General features: G+C 43.2%; 1 protein-coding gene across 1 annotated transcript in view; it reads right to left on the minus strand.

Moving 5' to 3' along the window:
- The window catches only part of LOC307231091 (sodium- and chloride-dependent taurine transporter-like), a 42,501-nt gene that overhangs the window by 15,963 nt on the left and 8,682 nt on the right, over nt 1-17,856 (minus strand). Inside the window, exons 2-3 of the mRNA XM_080001651.1 lie at nt 11,849-12,078; nt 11,417-11,551 (exon numbers count right to left, since the gene is read on the minus strand). Of these exons, the coding sequence (XP_079857777.1) occupies nt 11,417-11,551; nt 11,849-12,077 (364 nt within the window). The 5' untranslated portion in view covers nt 12,078. The remainder of the gene's footprint in view (nt 1-11,416; nt 11,552-11,848; nt 12,079-17,856) is intronic.

A 17,856-nucleotide genomic window follows, 5' to 3' on the forward strand; every position in this document is an offset into this window, starting at 1 on the left:
AACATATTGACGTGTCATTTGTCCGTAGATTCTGTAGGTCACGATCATGACATATAAGTTCATGACCATGGCCTTCGTGGACCTTTCCAAAGCCTTTGAGATGGTTAAAGCAGGAGTCTTCATTGGAACATCCTCCGCCAGTACGGTTGTCCAAAGAAATTTATAAATATCCTGGGTCAATTTCATGAGGGGAAAATTGCCCAGAGAGTCCATGCCTTTTGGTGTAGGCACTGGTATAAGTCAAGGATGTGTGATGGTAACAATACTCCTGCATAAAGACATGGAGGCAAAGAGCGGAGTGACCCTGGACTACAGGCTTGATGGGAAGCTCTTCAACATCAGAAGGTTCAAGGGTTCCAAGCTTCCACAAAGTTATGATCTGACCATGTTGACGAGCTCCAATACCCTAATGATTATAACCCCAGAGGGTCTGTAAGACACCGTGTCACAGAACCTGAAAAAGCTGTAAAATCTGTCTGTCATGACTGTCTGTAAATACAACAAAAACCAAGGTCTTGTGTCACATGTCTTATTCTTCTACTTAAACTGAACAACAAACTTACTCCATCTCAAACTGCACCCTTGCCATCTCTCCACACTCGAAATACCAAATACGTCGGAATACGTACGTCTCTGATGACTGCACCATCGGTCAGGACATCCAACACGGGATGAGCCAGGCCTCCTCCTGCTCCTCATTTGGACATCTCGGAACATTGGATTTCAACAACTATGTCTGAACACCAAAGTCTCTGTCTTTAAGGTGGTGTGCTTCCTCACCCTTATTTCTCTGGGTGTGAAATATGGACACTTTACGGTGGGCACTTAAAACAACTTGAGTCTTTTCACATAAAAGGCCTCCAGTGCATTCTAAAAGTGTCCTTGCAGGGCCGTGTGCCACACTCTAATGTCCTGCAGAGAACCAAGTTCAACAGCATCAAGGCCTCCATCAATCATCACTAACACCATCGCACACCACCAGGCCAAGCAGAGACGTTAATAGGGGCAGGTGTGCAAAGTCAAATAAAGGACCATGGACCCCCAGCTCCGGTTCTAGCCATATTCCCTGCCATGGTGTGCATCGGCATTCCTTCACACAAAAAAAACATTGTGCCTGTTAAAAAGGGCACCATGGGGCCCATGGTCCCTTAAGGTGCAAAGAGGCTAGTGCTCAGTCACCTTAGCCTAGCTGGTTGTGTGTCAGCTGTTTCACCTCCCACGATTCTCTCAATCATTCAGCTAATGAACATCAGGGCACAAACAAGTGACGTCGACTGGGACATGTTCCAATCAAGTTCCAGTGACGTCAGCGAGTTTAACGAAGTAGCTATGAACTTCATAGCTACATTAGTATCACCTACTGTGTAAGTTCGGATATTTCCGAACCAGAAACTGTGGGTCGATAAATCCATCCACGGCGCTCTGAATGCTCGCACGGTAGCTTACAACGATGGTTTTGTATCCGGAAATATGGACAATTACAAAGCGGCGTCATAAAATCTGTAGAGGGCGGTGAAGGGCACTAAACTGACATACAGAGACAGTGGAGCTACAGATGGAGCAACAGGACACCAGATGCTTGTGGCAGGGGCTGTGGACTATTACTAACTACAAGAGCAGCCCCTCCCCAGCCACGCCATGTGGACGCCTCCCTAGCCAATGAATTGTACTCCCTTTATGCGTGGTTTGAGGCTGGCAACAACACCACTAGCTAATTGAAATTACACCGCTGAGGATGAGTGCGCATTCTCAGTCTTTGAGCATGACGTCAGGAGGGCTCTGATGCATGTGAACACCAGGAAAGCTGCAGGCCCAGATGGCATATCTGGGCGAGTACTGAAGACCCGTGCTAACCAGCTAGCCCCCATTAGGATATTCAACTCCTCCCTGGTCAACTCGGTGGTCCTGTCCTGCTTCAAGAGGTCCAACATCATCACTGTGCCGAAAGATATCTCTTCAGCCTGCTTTAATGAAGACCGCCGTCTGGTGGCCCTCACCTCGGTGGTCATGAAGTACTTCAAGATCCTGGACTTTCTCACAACAAGGTCCCAGGTGGTTACGGTGGGGAGGCACAAGTTCAGCACCCTCACCCTAAACACAGGATCCCCCCAGGGCTGCATCCTCAGCCTCCTACCTTGTACTGCCTGTGCACACATGACTGTGTGGCCAGGTCTACCTCCAACAACATCATCAAGTTTGCTGACGATTCTGTCAAGAAGGCCTACCGTGAGTAGGTGGCTGACCTGTCACTCTGATGCCAGGACAACAGCCTCCTCCTGAATGTCAGCAAAACTAAGGAGCTGATGTGGACTGATGTGGTTGGTAATTAATGGCACTTTTGTCGACAGTGTGACCAGGTTCACGTACCTGGGAGACCACATCACGGAGGACTTAACCTGGACTATACATACAGACACTCTAGTGAGAAAGTTGAGGCAGCGTCTTTACCATCTCAGGTAGCTGAGGAAATTCACGGTCTGGGTAAGGATCCTTAAGTCCTTCCTCTCTGGAGCAGTGGAGAGCATCCTGACAGGCAACATTACTGTCTTGTTTGGGAACTATACTGCCCGCGACATACGGGCCCTGCAGAGAGTGGTACGTTCAACTGAACATACCACTGGAACTACTCTCCCCTCCCTGCAGGACTTATACACCAGGAGGTGTAGTAGCAGAGCCCGCAGGATCATGAAGGATCCTCACCACCCAACAAAGGACTGTTCCAGCTGCTGCGGTTGGGCAACCGCCTCCGCAGTCACACAATGAGAACAGAGAGACTGAGACAGAGTTTCTTCCCGCAAGTCATAAGGTCTGTCAATGCTGAACTCACCAGGGGCCCTCACTAAGACACACACATAGGCCCCACTGCCACTGCCTTGGTATCCGTATGTTGCATACTGTACTGCATTCTGCCCTGTTACTGTATTGCTGTGCCTTACTGTTGTATAACTGTACTTTATATCTCAACACACACTTCCTCTCTTTATTTACATGCCGCTTTACAGCACATACTGTATTTGTATAAACATTCTAGTCTTTTCCTCTTATTTCTATTTTGTATTCCCGTTCAGTATATTACCTTTTTACTCTTATTTTATTCTTACTAACTGAATAAGGCTTTAGGAATCAGTTAGTTCAGTTAGTTAGTTAATTAGTTAGCTATTATGTCAGTTAGTACTTATTGTGCATTATCTCCAGGTGCATTGCAATGACATTTCACTGCATATACGGTATGTATGCTCGTATGTATAAGTATGTGATACATAAACATCTTGAATCTTAAATCTTGAAGACCACACACACACACACACACACACACACACACACACACACACACACACCATCACCAACCCCCCCCACATACACACACACGTTAAATCACACGGAACAGCGCTGATCAAACAAACAGATCTGTCTTCCTCCATGATGTCACTTCCTGTGGCCCCAACTGACCTCGCTGTCATTCTAACAGCCTGTCTCTCTGGCTGACTGTCTGTCTGTGTGTCTGTCTCTCTCTCTATCATTATATTACAAATTTCGGCCATTTCTCCTCGACATCATCTCAGCTGTGATAACATCAGACAGAAAATAAAATAAAATAAAAAATGTAATCTTGACTTTGTAATGTAAAAATAAATCAATAAATAAATAAAATATATCAATATTTCATATCAAGTTTAAAAAATACTTATCTATAATATAAAATGAAATATATTACTTCATATATTATATATATTATATTATATTTTATATATTATATTATATTATAACTATTATTATATTAAGTACATCCTGTTGATGTCTAAAAAATCTGACAGACGATTTTATCCAGCGAGAATCACACACAGGCACGCAAGCACGCACACACACATACACACACTCGCTTTGTCTCTCCGTCTCATTCTCAGATCTCTCCACCTCACTCTTTTCCTGTTCACTCTGATGTGTTGCTGTACCGTTACCGTAGCAACCGGTAATTCGGGCGCACTCTGTACACTGTCTCAAAGGACTGTGTGTGTATGTGTGTGTGTGTGTGTGTGTGTGTTTATGTGTGTGTCAGAGCGATAGACACAGCAATGGACAGATAGATAGATTGACAGATAGATAGATAGATAGATAGATAGATAGATAGATAGATAGATAGATAGATAGATAGATAGATAGATAGATAGATAGATAGATAGATAGATAGATAGATAGATAGATAGATAGAGAGATAGAGAGATAGAGAGATAGAGAGATAGATAGAATGAGATAAAAGAACAGAGCAGAAAGAGAGGGATGAATAAGACATTAGGAGTAAGGTAGGACAAACAAAGAGGAATGATGGATTGGATGGCACACGGCGGGACAGAAAGAGAGAGAGAGTGTGAGATAGAGAGAGAGAGAGAGAGGGATTTGTTCTCTTTTTGTTGATCTTCACATCTGTAATTCATTGTTTTCTGCATTCATTTTTTAGTTTCTTGGTTGTGTCTTTATTCATTTTCCAGTACTGTTTCCACACCTTCATGTAATTCGGTGAACTGTGAACAAATGAACGGAAAAGTATTTGATTTAGGGTTAAAACGATGATAGTAATAAATATAGCTGCAGGCAGCAATACATGGGGTCAAGTTTAGTCATGTTTGGGATGAATTACAGTTTTCAAGGTTCTCTGAAACACCACACAATTTTCAGAGTGTACATTGAACACTGCATTGGCTCCCCTGGTGTGTTGTCTCCTAGTTGGAACAACCACTATGCGATCGACACACCCTACTGTATATAAAACAACTGTCCATGTTTGCCAGTAAACCATAACTTCTCATTGTTATAACTCTCTGTGTCGTCTGTGGGAATAAGAGCTGCACTCTCAATCACGGAGTGACACAGTGTTCAACTTTCCGTTATCATTTATACTTTTCCGGGTCTGGGGCATAACGGGCAGTGCACTTTCCTGGTTCGAATCTTACCTTACTGGGCGCTCGTTCAGTGTGACATGGCGAGGCCAGCTGTCTGTGCCTCACAACCTCACCACAGGGGTGCCCCAAGGCTCGGTGCTAGGACCCCTCCTCTTTGCCATATACACCACCTCACTGGGCCCGATCATCCGCTCACATGGCTTTTCATATCACTGCTATGCGGATGATACTCAACTCTATCTGTCCTTCCCGCCAGACGACCCTACTATCTCGACGCGGATCTCGGATTGTCTCGCTGACATATCCACATGGATAAAGGATTATCCTCTTCAACTAAATCTGGTGAAAACGGAACTGCTGGTCTTCCCGGCCAAACAAGGTATTTATCACAACATTGATATTAAAATCGACTCTCTATCTCTTGTTCCTACCAAGGCTGCAAGGAATCTTGGTGTCATTATTGATGACCAACTGACATTCTCGGACCATGTTGCCGCAGTCTCCCGGTCCTGCCGCTTCGCACTACTCAACATCCGAAAAGTCAGGCCGTACCTGACCCAATATGCCACACAACTTGCCGGCCTGTGCGGTGAAGCCACTTCAGATGATACAGAATGCGGCGGCGCGACTGGTGTTCAACCAGCCAAAGAGGGCACATGTCACTCCGCTGCTCATCGAGCTCCACTGGTTACCTGTAGCCGCCCGCATCAAGTTCAAGTCTCTTATGCTGGCCTACAGAGTGATTGCTGGGAATGCTCCCGCCTACTTAAATGCTCTTGTAAGAGCACATGTTGCCCCCCGGATGCTGCGCTCGTCAAATGAGCGTCGCCTGGCTCTGCCGGCCATACAGCCACGGCAATCCAGGCTATTCTCATTTGTAGTTCCACGTTGGTGGAACGAGCTGCCAAAAATGACCAGAGCGGGGACCTCCCTCTCTGTCTTTAAGAAGCACCTGAAGACCCAGCTCTTCAGTGAGTACCTCCTGTCCTAATCTACAATTACTTTGCACCACCTTGCAGTATTTATTGTTACACCAATGTTGTTGTTACACTAATCTCTGTCGCAATGTAGCTGAATGTTATTCTCCCTTGTAAGTCGCTTTGGATAAAAGCGTCTGCCAAATGACTAAATGTAAATGTAAATGTAAATGTAAATGGAGTTCATGAAATGCATCATGGACTCCTAAAGTTTGTATCTTATGGCTTCCTTGAACCCCACAAAGTAAAGACGGACACAACACCGCATGTAACACAGGGTTAATTGGGATTATCATCATGCCTTCATTTACAAAAAGAGCAAGAGATAAAACATTAATCTAAAAGCCCCGTCGACGTCATACAGGTAAGACGAGATGAGTAGGAACAGACACCTACGTGTGTAGGTGTCTGTTCCTAATCATCTCGCTTCCCCACCCGACCAAAAGTTTTCGAACCTTGTGGTATCAGCGATTCACGAACGTTCAGCTATTCCTGGTCAAATTTCATCGTTTTATTTTTACTAATTCCTTAACTTAAACCACAAGATGTCTGAGGCCTTAACTTAAACCACAAGATGTCTGAGGCGTCCCAGTTCTAACGAGACCTCAACCATGTCCATGGGTCCAGCGGTTGTTGTGGGCCAGACACTTTGAGCCCGAAATTTGGCAGGGAGAATAATAATAATAAAAATCCGAACATATAGACCAGAACCAGTTGGGATAATTCCTGTACACTCACTGGTGGACACTTCACACACACACACACATACAGGCGGTCTCATTACAGATGCGCTCACGCCACCAGCACCTGCTTCGAATGCACCCCAGCACCATTGGTTACATCCCTCTCCTTTTCTTCCTCATTTACTGCCATAATTATGACAGAAGGAGGCCACGTGCCCAATTGCTATTCCAGTTTTCCTAGACTTAATTAACTCAGTTATTTTGATACATGTCATCTGATATTTCTATGTTTATGTTTTTCCATGTACAGGTTCTACGTTTATTTGTTTTTTTGATCCATGCGAAACGATGGTGTGTTTTATGATCAGACTACACAATATTTTTGTTTTTCACAATGGTCACCATGACAGATTAGGCGATCAGAGTGCCATCAATTCTTGCCGTGTCTCGTCGTGAGGCTGGCAACACTACAGGAATGATCCCAACCATTCATCGTTGTGCAAGTTCATAGGTCATCGGGGGGAGAGTCAAGAAACTGTCAACAAACATGGCTACAGAAGCGCTATGTGTGATGCTGGCGGTCTTGTGTAGAAAAAGTGTGTAGAAAAAAGTGTGGGTGTAGAAAAAGTGATTGTGGACCAGAGTAGATCCGATCGTTTGGACAACCTGTGTTCCCAATGGACGTACAATCTGAATCGGTTTTGGTTTCCACCTCACCGTCTCCCCGCGCCTCCGGACTCGGTTCCCTCCGCTTCTTTTCGCCATGATTACATACGGTAGGTGCACCAGATAGCACACTCGGCATCCTATCGGTCAACGTCAAGGAACACGTTTTAGGAGTTGTCAGGCTAGGCAGGAAAATACAAAAAAGTCTGACATGCTAGACCTTTCTTCAGGGTGGTCACAGATTATCTCACACTACACGGGGCAAAGAAGCCCATTTGTCATTCCTGATGTTCATATTCGGGCCCAACACTGGAAATTTGTCAGCTACGACAGAATAAGGTCAAAATCAGGCTGAATGACTAAATGCTACATGACTAAATGACTAAACTGGACCCCGTGTATTGCTGCCTGCAACTATATTTATAATTATTATCATTTTTGTTATTATGATAATATGATTAGTCGTTTTAGGCGTCAAATAAGTAATGAATTTGGATTTCTAGAAAAATAAATAAGTACTATTTTACAGCTTCCCCAAATATGAATGCATGTCTTAATTCCACATAAATATACATTTTTCTATGTTTTAATTGTACGGTATATATTAGTCACATAGATCAATCAAATCATCACAAAAATAATCAACATTGATTAATGGAAAATAATGGTTGCTTGCAGCCATAACTGGATTGGGGGGGGGCTTTGTTTGGCAATCTGGTGACGGGCTGTCTTAATCGAAATCCTCCTCAGAGAAAATGGAGGTGCTGAGATGAATTCATTACAGTGATTCAGCTAATGAAGAGATGGAGAAAGTAGTGGAGGAGAGAGGAGAGAGGATGAGGAGTATGAGGGGAATAAATAATAAAAATAAAAAGGCGCGGTAGAGGGAAGGGAGGGGGGGATGGGAGGTAAATAAAAAAAGAGGAGAGAGGAGAGGTGGAGAGGAAAGAATGGGAGGTAAAAAGAGGATAGGGTTGGAGAATTAGAAAGACAAGAAGAGAGGAAAATAGGAGATGGGAGGTCAAAAAGGGAAGAGGGGAGAGCAAACAAGAGAACGGGACGAAAGAAGGGTGAGAGGACAAGAGAGAAGAGAATGGGAGGAGGATGAGAGGTAGAAAGAGGACAGGAGGAGAGGACAGGATGAGATAGGAGAGACAAGAAGAGAGGAGAATGGGAGGTAAAAAGAGGAGAGGGAAAATACAGGAGGTAAAAGGAGGAGAGGAAAGAACGGGAGTTCAAAAGAGGGGAGCATGTGCAGCTCTGGTTGCCTGGCAACCGGCTGCAGACTAAGGTCATAGCAACCCAAGAAAAAACAAATGAAACTCAACAATAGAGAAGTGAAGTAATACTGAATTGAACTGATCAAACAAGTCTTCAAAATTGATTCAATTATGTCAAACATGTCAATATCTCAATATGTCAACATGCCCATATGTCAATATGTCATCATGTCTATATGACAGTATGTCAATGTCAACCTGTCAATATGTCAACATTTCATTATGTCCACATGTCATTATGGCAAAATGCCAACATGTCTACATGTCAACATGTCCATATAACAATATGTCAACATGTCAATGTCAACATGTCAATATGTAAATCTGTCATTATGTCAACATGTAAAAATGTCAACATGTCAATATGCCAATATGTCAGTATGCAGATGTGTCAATACTGTATGCAAATATGTAAACATGTCATTATGTCAACATGTGAAAATGTCAATATGTACATTTGTCATGTCAACATGTCAAAATGCCAACATGTCATTATGTCAACCTTATGTCAACACGTCAATATGTCAACATGTCAGTATGCCAACATGTAAATATGTAAACATGCCAACATGTCATTATGTCAACATGTAAACATGTCAATATGTAAATTTGTCATTATGTCAACATGTCAAAATGCCAACATTACCAAAATGGCAAACAATACCAAAATATCAATGTCAATATCATTATGTCAACATGTCAATGTGTCAAAGTGTAAGTATGTAAACATGTCAGTATGTCATTATGTCAATTTGTCATTATGTCAACATGTCAATATGTCAATATTTCAATGTGTCTATATCATTATGTCAACATGTCAATACTTCAATATGTCATAATGTAGACATGTCAATATGTAAATTTGTCATTATGTCAATTTGTCAACATGTCAATATGTGACCCACCTCAGACTTAAGGTACATTTGGTGGCTTTTTTTGCTTAATTTGGAAGTGAAAAATCAGAGCTTCAAAACAAGTTGTCACTTGTGCAAATCAAGCTAAAAATTTTAAAACTATGAATTGTTAATGACAAGGGTGTGGCAAACGTTGATTCTGAAATAATCACCTTCAAAGTTTTCTCCCACACTTGGCTTTGTTCAGCCAGCTCCCAGAATGCAAATGGTTGGAGGACTAACACAGCCTGGCTAGTTGTCACATGGCTACTTGACACCCTGCTGAATGGGGACTTGACACCCTGCTGAATGGGGCAATCTCTGCATTGTTCTTGTGTTTTGAGGGAATGTTGAACAGCATCATCGACAAACAACATCTTTTGTTTTTAAAAAAGCTTTTATTTAACAGTAAGAATAAACATGTTTTATAAAAGTGTAATTATTCAGGAGTTTAAAAGTGCAGACAAAACAACAGAATGTAGAGTTTATCAATAATATGAGTTTCTATATATCAGCCTTGGTGTGTCATTTAATTTATTAATCTGCGTATGCCAAATATCTTTAAAGTTGTTGGAGTTATTATGTGGGCTTACCCCAACCCTTGTTTGGGGCCTCTTTTCATTGTCTTTTCACCCCTGGCTACATTTGCAGGTAAACTTGAGAATTTGTGCATTACTACTTTTTCATAATTTGCATCACAAACCTTAATGGACTTCATCACGTCATGAACTTCTTCGGTTGTAACATATTCCATTTCATCCTCACATTCAGGTTGAAATCTGCTGTTTGAAATGTTCTCCAAGTCTGGGATAACGCCGGTATCAGTTTCAGCATCGCTGTCGTTCTCTGCGCCGCTGTCGGAGAACTGACTATCATCGCGGAAAATGAAGTCTAGTATGCGCTGCTTAGACTGACTTGGATCTATTGCACTGGTTAGGTTTAAGGCCACGATATGATATAAAATTCTTCCACCACACGCTTCTCGTTATCCATAACAACACGGAGACTAAAGTTTTCACAGACAAGTGAAACGGGACCCTCGACTTGTTTACGGAAGAGACATCAGCGTGACTTCTTCGGTGGAATATGTTGGTACATGCGCCCTACACAATGATGTCTCCGTGTGTGTGTAAAAGTAGTACGATTTAAAGGTTGAATTCTATCAAAACAGTTTCACATTGTGACTTCACATCACATGGAATATGGAGGAATGATCATCACCTGGACGCTCACTTTAAAGGGAACCAACGATCGGCGTTGTTCAGCGCTGTTCAGCATTTCAGAAAGTGAACTGTGTTTGCCTATATAATCTTACGGGAATATTTAACACCACGGTTGAACATTTTTCTACTATTTATAAACCAAACTCGGTTTTGAAAATCAAGGAGAAATAAAAGATACACAAAGGAAACACGAATCTGGAAAAATCGAATTTTCCTTCCAGAAAGGATATTTCAACTTATTTGGCTGTTCCTGGCGATTTTATAAATGCGCGAGATGGCGGGTTATGCTGCGGTGGGTCACATAATGTCAATATGTCAACATGCCAATATGTCAAAATTTCAATATGTCAATACGTCAACATGTCACTATGTCAATACATCAACATGTCAACATGTCAACATGTCAGTACGTCAACATGTCAATATGTCAAAATGTTAACATGTCAACATGTCAATATGTCACATTTCAATATGTCAATATGTCATGATGTCATCATATCAAAATGCCAAAATGCCAATATGTCAACATTTCAATACGTCAACTTATCAAAATACTAAAATGTCAGTATGTCAACATGTCAACATGTCAACATGTCAACATGCCAACGTATATAATCATACTGACAACAGTGATGTTTCCTGGAAGATGTAAATTAACATGCCAAAACTATCTTCAAGGAACTCCATACTGCCCGAGTCAAATATACAGCAAATAGGAATTAAAACTGAGCAGACAAGAGCAGACCATGGCCTATTAATGGAGGAGACCATTTTTGGGTTTCAGGGATAAACATACCGGTAAAGATGGGGCAGAGCTTCTCCCAGCAGGTGATTCCACCCTCAGAGGTAAACTGACCCACAGCCACCTCCAGGAAGAACACTGGCAAACCACCGCCAAACAGGAAGATGAAGTAAGGGATGAGGAAGGCACCTGGAGGGAGAGAGATAGAAACACAGAACTAAAGGGATCGATAAATAGGTGGTGGGTGGAAGGAATGAAGGAAGGAAGGAAGGTAGAAATGAAGGAAGGAAGGAAGGAAGGAAAAGAAGGAAGTTAGGAAAGGAAGGAGGATGGATTGATGGATGAATGGATAGATGGATAATGAATGGATAGATGGATAATGAATGGATAGATAGATAGATAGATAGATAGATAGATAGATAGATAGATAGATAGATAGATAGATAGATAGATAGATAGATTGATTGATAGAAAACAAATCCTTACCTCCCCCATTTTTATAACAGAGGTACGGGAAGCGCCAGACGTTCCCTAAACCCACGAACCCTCCGGCTACGGACAGGACAAAGTCCAGCTTGCTGGACCACTTCTCACGCTGCGGGTGCTTGCCCTCGGCCTCGTCCTCGGGTCGGGTACCGGGGCTTTTACCGGGGGACGGCTTCAGCGTGTCCTTGTGGAAGTCCTTCAGAAACTGGAGCTTCTCCTTTTGGGCCATGCTGGTGGAGAAGAAGAAGGAAAAACTCAGTGTCAGGATGCAGCGGGAGGGAGGCCATTCCAGCAAATACAGAGGGAACACTGTTGAGACACTGTAAGCATACGGGTAACAAACATTCAGGTGTCATTTGCTGTTTCATGGACATGTTGAAGTTCTAAGTAGGATACTTTGAAGTGCGTTACTTCCTTGAATCGCTCTTGACTTTACCTGATAACTTTAAAGGATTTTGGATTACAGATTTTGGATTGTTCGCACTGCGATATCCTTACTATTTACCTGGCTTTGACCCTTGCCTGAACTGTTTTTTCATATTTTGGAACGTGGACTTTGGCCTGACTAGCGCTCGACTGGCGCTAGTTAGCCTGTTACCTTAGCATATTGCTAACTATGTGGACTGTGAGAACTGTTTGCGCCTGGTCGAAAGACTCAGCGCTCTATAGAAATCGGACAGCATGCATGAGGATGTAAGAAGAAGGATAAACTGTTTGTGTGCCCTCTTTCGCCACTGCTCAGGCTAAGCGCATCTCCTGCTCAATGTCCTCCGCTGTGATTGGACTGGACTTTGACACCACTCTCCCTTGGCCCGGATCCATTCTTACTGTGAGTCGAGTCCATCTGATGCCCTGCCAGCTACGATAGAAGAGCCATGGCCCAAGCCCTGAACCTGCTCCACCTCAGAGGCCTGGACCCTGGCGGTGAGAGGTGGCCAGTGATGCTAGGACCCCTTGCACCGCTCTATGTCGGAGACTCTCCGGCTGGGGAACAGATTTATCAATTTCAGGGACATGCGGGAGTTTTCCCCCTTGGGGGTGGGGAGGTCACTGTCCACCATGGCATCGAAGGCACTGAGACGCTCTCTTCCACCGCGAGCCTCGTCTCCACCGCCGCCAGCCATATCTCCACCACCGCCAGCCTGCTCCTCCTCTGGTTCCATGCCAGGACAGTCTATCCAGCAGTCCGTCCATCGCCAAGAGAGGCACGCTCCCCTCCACTGCCACCAGCCTTCTCTTCACCACGCAGGACCTCTGCCTCGCTCCCCTGTTGGTGCGCACCCTGGGACAACCGGCTGCGGAAGACAGTCATGCGGTCTGTTCCACCATGCTGGTTGTTTGGTCATCCACCGTCCGTCATGTCCAGATCAACAGGTGCCGCAGTCCCTGCCACCCAGGTGCAAGCGTCAAGGACATTAACATCACCATCCCGCAGCTGCTTAACCATCACCCGTGAGTCTCTGCTGTTGTGATGCATGTGGGCACCAACAACATTAAAAACGCAGCAATCAGAGAAACGTAAACAAGATTTTATCTGCCTCACAAACAGTGTTTTAAATACAAACAAGCAGTGCATTGTGTCTGGCCACTGCCCTTCCCCCATTTCGGCAACATAAAATTTAGCTGATTGTGGCAACTGCACATCTGGCTAAAAGGCTACTGCTGTAACAGTGGCATTCCCTACGTGGACAACTTCACCACCTTCTACAATAGACTGGAACTTTTTAAGGACGACCGCCTCCATCCAAACCAGGATCCCATCTACTTTCCATAAACATTGGACTCACACTGCTCTCCTGCAACGCATTCGCCTCCTGACGGTCAGTGAGTCCCACACACCCATTGACTATACAGTCACCTCCTGCATCACCTACTCCAGCAGCGCACTCAGCTCTCCTAAACGGGACTGTTGTGCCTTCCACCATAACCACCATCCTTTCCTTTCATAGACCTATGGTAGCACGCTCATTAACACGCCCCCTTAAGGCTATCATGACAATATCATTTGAGTTCCTCAACAACCTCTGTTACCTTCTGCTGCTGCTATTTGTAAACCTGTAAACACTGGTCTTTTAAACATCTGATCTGTTGCCAAAATCCTTTTTATGTCACGATTTTATTTCTTTTAATATTTTGGATCTTTTTATCATCACCTAGACCTGGTTAAGTCAGGGAGACGTCAGTCCCCTTATTGAAGCAACCCCCCCAGATTTTACATACACCAACCCAGGCTCTCAGGCAGGGCTGAGGCTCAGGCTGTTATCTATAGAACAGAATTTAATAGCACTCCCATTTCACATAGCAGTTTTACATCATTTGTACATCTTGGTTTTATGCTTTAATCTGAGGTGATAATCATAATAATTTATAGACCGCCGAGACCAAATAATGTTTTTAACCAAGAATTTGCAGAGTTGTTATTTCATTTTATGTCAAATTATGACAAAATTCTGATTTTGGGTGATTTTAACATACATGTCTGCTGCCCCAGCCATACTTTTAGTGATTAGTGATTTTTATAGATGTTATTGATTCTTATAACCTCACTCAAGTGGTACGAAAACCCACACATTTTAGGGCCACACCCTTGACTTAGTACTATACAGTGGTCTCAGCCCTGACAACACTGAGACAAAGGATATCTGTGTGTCCAATCACAAAGTGGTTTCATGTAGTTATTCACTTATCCCAAGTTTTTATCACCCCCACCATCCCGTCCACCACCATGTTTTTAACTCAATGTCAGCAAGTTAATTTTCCAAGCTTTTCAATGCTGCTGCTTCGCCTTTAACTGCCTTTTATTCAGATTTGAACACAAAGGAGCTCATCTCCCATTTTAATGACACGTGTCTGACTGTCCTGGACTTTGTCGCCCCTTACAAGGACAAAAAGTCAAATACAATATCCTTTTAGCAGACGATAGGGGGGATAGTGCAATTTTAATTATTTTAGATCGAAATGCAGCCTTTGACACTGTAGATCACATGGTTTAATAGACGTCTTAACACCTGGGTTAGCATCAAGGACACTGCACTTGCCTGGTTTTATTCCAACCTTTTAGAAACAACCTTCGCAGTCTCCATAGGTAACGACTCCTCTACAGCTCAAATTTCCTGTGGTGTACGGCAAGGTTCCATTTTAGGTCCAATTTTATTTTCAATCTATGTGCTGCCTCTTGGCCAAATTATCCAAAGACACAATGTCTCTTTTAACTGCCACGCAGACGACACACAGATAAACCTTCCTCTGAGACCTGGTGCCTCAAACAGCCGAGCTGCTGTTGTAGATTGTCTCAATGATATCAACCGTTGGATGGCACAGAATTTTCTTCAATCATTCAAAATCAGAAATCATACTGTTCACTCCCCCAAATTCTACCAGTCATATTGAGAGTGGCCTTGGCACCCTGTCCACAAATATTAAGTCTGTTGTCAGAAACTTGGGAGTACTGTTTGACTCTGATCCAAAATTTGAACAACAAATTTAAAAAATGTGGCCAGTCCTGCTTCCTCCAATTGAGAACCATTTCCTATATGTCCTGGAAAAGGTTATCCACGCCCTCATTTCCTCACGACTAGACTACTTTAACTCTCTCCTTTCTAGCATCAACCAAAAGTCACTCTCTCGCCTCCAACTAGTTCAGAACGCAGCAGCTCGGCTTCTTACTGGTTCCAAAAGATGACATCACATCAACCCAATCATGGCTTCTCTGTTCGGTTCAGAATCGATTTTAAAATTTCACTGATCAGTTTTAAAGCACGTCTGGGTCTGACCCAAGCTACATAACAGATATGTTGACCCCATGTTAGCCAGTATGCAGCCTCAGATTCTCAGGCGGGGCCCTCCTGGCTGTTCCAAAGTCTAGACTTAAAACTAGAGGTGGCTGTGCCTTTTCTGTCAGGGCCCCTCGACTCAGTGACCTCTTTTAAGTCACTTCTCAAAACCCATTTTTATAGACCCGCTTTAATATAATGTCGCCCCCTTTCTTTATCAATTGTATTTTTTACTTTTTTTTATTTTTTTTTATTTCTTATTATCATATTGTCTCTATTTTTTTGTCTCTATATCCGTTTTTAAAATTTAGTGAATTAATTTAATTGCTGTTTATTAATGTTCCTTTGCCTTTTAATTTCATGATCTGAACACTTTTATTTCTCTGTCAAAGCACTTTGTAAACCCTGTTTTAAAAGGTGCTTTATAAATAAGGCTATTATTATTATTACTTTCAGTCACTTTAAACGATACTTATAAAAAGGGGACGAAGGTCCAAGCAACGATCCCCCCCTGTACTCGATAAGGTGCCACCACTAGACATCATTGTCTTGACACCTCTAGTGAGACAGGTGTCTAAATAGTTGTATGTGTATAATATAGGTAATATAATCGCCTGGCAGCTCACATCACTTTGACACCAGGGAGGTCTACAGAGGTAGACTAGGTTTAAGACACCAAAACGGAAAAAGTATTAAACTTTTTCGAGTCTATTTCTAAGAACCGCACATGCAATGTCTAGTGAAGACTTTAGTTTAGTTTAGAGCATCTGTGTTCAGCTTCTTTAGCTTCTCCAGTGGCTCTCATTGGTGCTTTCCCTCAGCTACCAGCTAGTTCTCTCTGGATGTATCAGTCAGTGCAGTTTCAGGGTTAATAACCCTTCAAAAACCTGTCTGTTCAGTAACTCGTCAGTTTAACTAACAAAATTAAATGTACACATTTTGTCAACTAAGTCAACACCAACAATATATAGTTTCACACAGAACAGCAGAACGAAGCTGAGTGACTGTATAATGTAGAACTTAAAAAAGATGAACCAGTTTCTAAACATTTCCTGAATAGTCAGCAGTGTGTCAGCATACAGGCTAGGCTAACTGGACATGCTAAATTGCTCCACTTGAGAATACATGCTACCCATAATCGCCTGACCGCATTCATTCCATAATAAACATGAGAGGCAGGTAGGTGACTACCTAACAGGCTTAATGAAGCTGTGGAGGGAATGCTACAATGCAAAAAAAACTTTCCCTTGAATACCATTAACTATAGTGCCAAACAATGATGTGGGAATAACAGTTCTTGTCGACCACTAAAAAACAACATTGAAAACAGTAAGCGCGTGAGAGGCTTGGAAGTCTTGTACACGTGAAAGTGAACAGCTGCAGGGTTTGTTTAGTGACAGAGAGAGAGAGAGGAGGGTTATAAAAAGAGGCTTAACCTCCTGAGACGTGTTGAGCAGCGACTCAGTCACAACATGCTTACGTAACCATGGCGACAAGCGGCATCTGGCCTGCGCTGTGGGCTACAAGGTCGCAGTGCCTCGCTTCTGCTGATGTCACGTTTCCACTTATCAGACTAACCGCCGGGTCCAGCAGGGCGGGGTGCTGCAGGATCCAGGCAGTTATCAGATCCTGTCTCTCTCTTTATCGATAGTCCAGTATTTGTTTAGGGGTTTGCCCATGAATATACAAATATATATTTTTTACATCATCATTTTGGAGGTGCTTTTGTCCAAAGCAGCATACAATTATTCGTACACCAATGGACGCAGCCATCAGGAGCAGTTAGGGGTTCAGTCTTGTTCAACGACACTTCAGCACACTAGGAAGAGGAGCCAGGTATCACCTTCGGTGACCTTCGGATTACCATAACGACCCACTCTGCCTCCTGTGCTACTGTCCCTTTGTATACTGAACAACCAAATTAATGGTGATGATAACCAATAACCATGTGTCCATGTGATAAAAAGTCAATCGATTGTTCATAACGTGCACATTTGGGGGTAGAGGGATCCAAATGGTCAATACAACCCTGGGCATCTTTCGAACATCAAGGGAGGACAAGACACCTGAAAGCGGTCCAGGAAGGAATTTCAACTAGCAGCGGCAGAGTTAGAAGGTTTGGACTGGGATTTTGCTTTGCGCTGCTGCCGTGAATATCCAGAGACCAGCCACCGAATTCTGCAGAAGTATTTGTCTTGCGTGATGATCATATTTTCTCCCATCATCAAACACATA

The sequence above is a fragment of the Zeus faber genome, assembly GCF_960531495.2.
Source record: "Zeus faber genome assembly, chromosome: 5".
Taxonomy (NCBI): Eukaryota; Metazoa; Chordata; class Actinopteri; order Zeiformes; family Zeidae; genus Zeus; species Zeus faber.